We start from the raw sequence: 6,819 nt of genomic DNA, 5'->3' as shown, positions 1-6,819 counted from the left end.
GTTGATTAATTTATTGAATTACATAGGCTGAATAATTTATATTAAAACTATATTGTATCCTAACTACATCGTTACAGTTCATGTCGCCACGTCCGTGCATGTCATGCTCTGTCTGATGCTCTTAGTTTCCTTTTTAAAACGCTTCCTCAACTGGTTTTCATGTCTAACGCACACCACTTTTCCCTGCATACTTACCATAATCAATATAATGTATGAGGACGATAGTTTCTTAGGGCTCATTTCAACAGTCCGTTCGGACAGAAATTCACAGGCACTGTGTCTGGTGACTTGACCGTCTTGTAGTCTTGAGGCTCTAAATTCATTTGTGTATTTGAGAATCAAATAAAAATAATTAATTGAACTATAAGAAAAGCGACGTAAGATAACTTATAATTATACGGTTGTAAATAATCACCAAATTATCGGTAGCTATATTAAATACTGGAAACAGAAGCCATTTCCATCTTTTATAAGTAGCCCATCTGTAATTGCTTTAACAAACCACGCTTTGACTTTCATAAACGGTTATACTCATAAATTCAACCATTAAACAAGGAATAAGTTAGGACTAGTGAGAAAAAAAATCATGGCCCAAATCTGATAAGATTTAGTTGCGTCGTTTTCTGTTATTAAATGTCTGTAAACTGAAGTTAACACAGAAATATGTAACTCAAATTATTTCCAAGTAGTTAATTTATACAGTTTTTGTTATAATGTGTATGTAATATGTGTAGTAATATACCATAGAGTTGGCCCCTCATTAGCTCAGTGGTAAGTCTGAAAGGTTATAACACTAAAAAAACCGGGTTTCAATATCCATGGTGGTCACAGTACAGACAGCCCATTGTGTAGTTTTGTGCTTAACGAGAAACGTAAAAGTTGTATTGTTATAATAACATACTTATTTTTAATAAATATCTTTTTATTCTAATTTGAATAGTTAATCTGTACCTGACATTATTAATAATAAAGCGTGTAAAATCTATTTATGAAACAAATATTTAACGTTCTGACTTTTTATGTTAAAAATGTTTTATTCTCTTAAATCAGCCAACAGAAATTATCCTGCCAAGTGGAAGTCGTTACCTCTTGCAGTATGATTCATCGGGAAGCTTACAAGCTGTGATTACCCCCAATGGACACAAGCATGAAATAGCCAAGCAGACGTCTCTCGGATTCTATAAACTACTTTACGTTGCTCCTGGTGTGAAACATCCATACGTTTTACATTTTAATCACCGTGGAGATATAATCGCTAAACTCTACCCAAAAACTAAAGGCCGAGTAGTTTATAATTACGACAAGCAAGGGAAGCTAGAGACTGTCTTCTGTGGTGGTGAGAGGACGGACTATCATTACATCAAAGAGACTGGACAAGTAAAAAATATAGTAAAGAGTGTCACTGATCTCGACTACAGGGTAGAATACAGGTACCACGGTTCTGTCGTAAAGGATGAGAAGCAGCGTTACAGTAGTAGGAGTGGACTAGATGGCGCTAAGATCAAATATCGATATGATGGTCGCCTTTCGTCAGTTCAAGTAGAAGTTAATGGGAAAACCAAAACGGAAACAAATTACCGTTACAATAGTGAAACAGGTTTGTTGGAACAAGTAGAACACTTTCTTGTTCATCGCCCCAAAATAAACAGCATTTTCATTCAAGACGACACGAGGCACAATTCAAAAACAATTGGTATTGATCCATATGGTCGTATTGCTATGTTAGCTATGACCTTGTGGAACAAGGAAGTTTTCTCACTCACTCTACTCTATGATAATCGAAGTCGAATCAAACAGACCCAGTCCAAAATTGGGAAAGATGGGTCTTTTATGGTCACTAACTACACCTACACTATGGATGGATTTCTAGAAAGAATGTCTGGGTCTCAAACTTGGCGCTTTATTTATGACATCAATGGAAACATGAAAAGTGTGTGGGAGGGACTTAGACAAACTTCTCTGCGATATGACGATGGTGACAGACTTATCGGTTATGGGGATGTAGAACTGTATGTTGTTGATGCTCGTGGATTTGTTGTTCAGCGAGGAGAGGAAAAGTTTCAGTTTAACGCCAAAGGTCAACTAACATTGGCTTTTGAGCTCCATCAATATGAAGTGAAGTACTTCTATGACGCTAATGATAGACTAATAGCTCGAAAAGATCATCGAGGCAATATTACTCAATTTCTCTATGCAGATCCTCAACATTCGCACCTCATAACACACGTACACTATCCAAAAAATGACCTGACGTTTGTCCTAATTTACGACACCAACAATCATTTAATATACATGAAGCAGGAAAAAACTAAGTACTATGTTGCTACAGACCACATTGGGACTCCCGTCGCAGTATTAACACCAGAAGGAAATATTATTAAGGAGATGCACCGAACACCTTTTGGAAAAGTTACAACTGACTCTAACCCAGAATTTTTTCTCGCAGTTGACTTTCAGGGCGGCATCAGAGACCCTTTAACTCAACTGATTCACTTTGGTAGTCGGGTTTACGATCCACTTGGAGCACAGTGGTTAACTCCAAGCTGGGAAGACATCCCAAGTTTACTGAGGAAACCATACAACATTCATCTTTATCGTTTTCACAGCAATGATCCAATCAACCCAATTCCTAAACAGGAAGCACATCTGAATGGTAAGGTTAATATTTACACATATTTTATAGTTAATGTGGCACAAAGGATGAAGTTTTTCTGGCGTTAAAGTTTTATAGAGTTGGACGAAAGTTTCTATTTCTGTAATAACTACGTCAATAGATTTACTGCTTTCAGAATAATCGGAATCTAAACATGTCGCTCTCTTTCTTTGACCTACTTGTTTCTTCTTTTCAGTTTCTGGTATATTATTGTTATATGTAGTTATATAAATATATATGCAATTTATATTATAATGGATATATTTTTTCAACTTAAAATCACAGGAGTAAGTTCATCAAACTAGTAATTTCTCAAGACACTTTGAATTTTAGAAGAATAAATAACATTTGTGCTAACTCATATAAGTACATTATTTTTTGTATTTTTAACACAACATGTAAAGATTAGTATAGATTTGTAAGTGTAGATGTTTCTCCTGTATTTCAGAGCTACCAGAATGGTTGACTGCTCTTGGATATGATATGAGCAAAATACTCTTTAAAACAAATCCCTGCATCAAGAATTCGGGTTCGCTGATGTTACAACAAAGTCTACCAGTGATTTCAGGCCTGAGTTGTACAGCTGAGATTGTTACTGATGAGTTCTACAGGTTTAGTACTGTGCCACAGACAGAAGTAAAAGTTGATGGAAATTTCTTGCGTCGGATCAATTCAAGAATTGCCAACCTTCCTTCAGTCCTCGGAGACGGTATTCTTTTGTCTAGACAAAATGATCGCGCTATCGTACAGATCGTCAGTGAAGCTTCCCCAATTCTGAGAGATGTTGTGAATTCTGTGTTTAATGATACTTTTATGATAGACTTCCATTTCTCCCATCATGGACAAGATTCTTTTTATTTTGTGCAACCGGATTTCAGTAAGGCGCAAGAGGACTGGGACCAGCTTCAACGCTTGGGTTCAATGTTTAATGTTACGATGCATCCGGTAAAAGGAAAGTGAAGCACTTCCTGGTATTCCTAAAGTGGACATTCGAGTCCAAAGTACCAGCGTTCTCTTGAATATGCGGTATGGAACAAGCCTTCAAGAAGAGAGATTGCGTTTAGTCGTAGATGCTAGACGTAGAGCCGTTGAAGAGGCATGGCAACAAGAGGTAGCACTAGCTCAAAGCGGTCATCGTGGTTCGAGGGATTGGAGTAAAGGGGAGAGAGAAGAATTGTTATCTACAGGAGCTGTCCCACGGTATTATGGAAATGATGTACATGATACAGATAGATATCCTCAGCTCGCTGACGACCCAACAAATGTTGTTTTTCAAAAGGAAAACTCCAGAAAACGACGAGCTCGGCTCCGCAGAAGACCTGGATAAATTGTTAGAGTTAATAACACCAAAAGGTGTTATTTTCTATTCACTTACTTTAGTGCCATGAACACACTTGTAAATTGATCTGGACTTTTATGAGATGCACCTATCTGTCTATCTATCTATATCTATGTGTCTATCTATATACATAAATAAATAAATATATATATATATATATATACTTGGGACGACATACGTTGGCCAAATCATACAATACCCAAGTAGACATTAAGAAGGAAGAGACCCATCTTATGAATCCGTTAAAGGAAGTCGACAATATATCTTGAAATTGCGTAAGCGGTAGTGTGATCGCAAATTTTGAGAGACAATTGAGTGCAATGGGAACTTAGTCAAGTTTATTAATTTCAATTATATCTGAAACAAAATCATTAATGCTCTTACAGAAAGGCAACATTTGCTTGCAAATATTTTTGAAAGATTTCTGAAGCATTACATTTTTTTGAAATGTGTGTGTGTTCAGAATAGACTTAAGGGAACATAAATTGATATAAATTGGTGTGTCGGATGTTTGTTGAACACGACTGTCATCGATCGTTTACAATGATTATTTAATTTTCCACGCGTAACAAATTGTGAATGGAGCCTCTCGTTTTTCTGCCATCAAGTCCAGGCTATATGAAAATTGAATATTATTGTGTCTCAAGGTAAAATAATTATTATTCAATTTACTTAAAAACAAGTTTACAAAAACTGACAGTGTCTCTTTTAAGGTATTTATCAAAAACATATTGCATTTGCAAGTACTTGCTGAAAGCCTGTAGTGACTAGGTCTAAAGCATACCAAGATGTTAAGAGGCGAATTAATTTTTCCTTATCACTAGTCACGTGTTAGTTTTAGCTCTGAATGGTATTGTAATGCAGGATCTTGAGCACCCGAGATAATAAATACTCCCCTTTATGTATATTATATCATGCTGAAAGTAAAGCTGTAATTAATCTATGTTTATAATATTGTGGAAATATATAGTATATAAATACATTCAGATATATCTCAGTTTGCATGAGAAATATTATGCTTATCAAGATCTGCAGAGCCGTGATGCTTTCAAGTAATTCATGTTTAAGCTATTTGTTTTCCTTTCGCCAAGAGCCTGTATGGAATTGTTTCCCCATATATCTCATGAGCAGACTTAGTTGTGTGCTTGTGTACGAAACTGTATGGTGTGTACATAAATGTGCTATTCTTCTAATTGGCATTGTTTTACCCAGGAGCGAATATTATGTTCGGAAATAAACTTAACCAAGTCCCAACAAGAAATGGTAAGTTTGCTTCTTCCACAACTTTTTTTATCTTAAAGTTATTTGATGCTAAGTATTAAGTTTAATCAAAAGCTATGTAATAACCTAAACTTTTGAAATGAATGTCCTGTGCGATCTCGTATTCTGTCAGTGTGGCTAAAACTTCCAAGTGCCTTACTTCCAACCACTCCCTATACAGTTCACTATCCTTCAGAGCTCTACTCCTTTATGCACTCACTATCTTTTCTCACTCTAAGCTTCTAACGGGGGAAAAAATCAAGTCACTGGTGCCAAAGATGAATGAGAAGTTATACCAGCCTAACCGCCGGCTTATTGAAGCGTTATATAAATACCTAGTTCCCGGCGTTGTCTTTTTTGTTTGCTTTCCGCAACAAAATGCTGATTTATGTCCATGTTTACCATAGAGCGATATAGTGTGATTAAGCTATTGTACAGTAATCCTAATTATGCTGTGAAAAATTCCTTTATTTGTACTTAAAAGTTGTCAGTCAAACAGGAAAAATATGGTGAAATAAAATTTATGTTAAGCTTGAATTATGTCTAGTGATAGTTTTATTTTACTTAATGTACATTTTAAAATTGATTTTAAAACCTGTTAAATATTTGTGTGTTTCAGCACTCTGAGTGAGTCCTTTTATTGTGTTAAGTGCATTTAAAATAATGAATATAAAAAATATCAGCGAATAGGTATGCTTGAACACAGGGATTTAAGACCAATCAATTGTGAGTGATTATGTGGGGTAATAAGCTGTGTAATCCCAATCGACTCAGAAGTAGGTAACGGTTTCTCTACATCTATTCAGATAATGCAACTGGACCACAAATGTTTCTCAGTTCGAAGAACAAAAAGAGTAAAACAGAAATGTGAGTTTTGACTACACTATTAATAAGTTATCATCCCTGGCTACATACTTTAAAGAAACAATTACATAGCACTAAAGCACTAAATGTCAGGGTTCGATTCTTGCTATAGGCACAGCACAGATAGCCCGTTTAAATGAAACTTTTGGCTTAATAACAATCTAATTCTTTGGGACTTTCCTAACAAACACGTATGATCAAATTATACTGGTCATTTGACGTGCCAGTTGAGTTCTTGAGTTTTATAAACACAAACGTGCAGTCTGAAACACAATGAGAAAGAGTAAAGAAAGATCTTTCTGGCTTATTTTTATTGGATGGACACCTAGCAGGATTGTTGTTATAAAAGGTAGTTTCTTTCACAGGCCACTATTTCTTTAACAGGTGTCAGCATTTCTGGCTTTTGAAGTAATTCTCTCATACCGTATAATCGTTTTTGTCTTCATGTTATGGTTGGAAAGAATGAATTAATTATAAATAGGAAAACACCGTCTCAATAGTGTCTGAAGCGTAAATTATTAACAATGAATGACTGGAAGCTTATAGTGTGATTCACTGAGTAACGATTCACTGTTTTCTGAACTAAGTGTTAGTAAAAACATTAAAAGTAAACACATGATGTACTTGACCTTACTTTGGTTGTTTCAATAGTACAAGTGGCTGAAGGTGGTGTGATAGTTTTCGAAGTGTTCTTCTTTCATGG

At 35.6% G+C, this 6,819-nt stretch overlaps 1 protein-coding gene across 1 annotated transcript in view; it reads left to right on the top strand.

Annotated features, from left to right (window-relative positions):
• The window catches only part of LOC106476137 (teneurin-m-like), a 201,650-nt gene extending 195,861 nt beyond the window's left edge, over positions 1 to 5,789 (top strand). The window contains 3 exon segments of the mRNA XM_022380617.1: positions 1,051 to 2,653; positions 3,102 to 3,610; positions 3,612 to 5,789. Of these exon segments, the coding sequence (XP_022236325.1) occupies positions 1,051 to 2,653; positions 3,102 to 3,610; positions 3,612 to 3,980 (2,481 nt within the window). The 3' untranslated portion in view covers positions 3,981 to 5,789.
• Positions 5,790 to 6,819: the final 1,030 nt, after the last annotated feature.

The sequence above is a fragment of the Limulus polyphemus genome, unplaced genomic scaffold (assembly GCF_000517525.1).
Source record: "Limulus polyphemus unplaced genomic scaffold, Limulus_polyphemus-2.1.2 Scaffold6, whole genome shotgun sequence".
Taxonomy (NCBI): Eukaryota; Metazoa; Arthropoda; class Merostomata; order Xiphosura; family Limulidae; genus Limulus; species Limulus polyphemus.
This window is presented reverse-complemented; position numbering and strand designations above follow the sequence as displayed.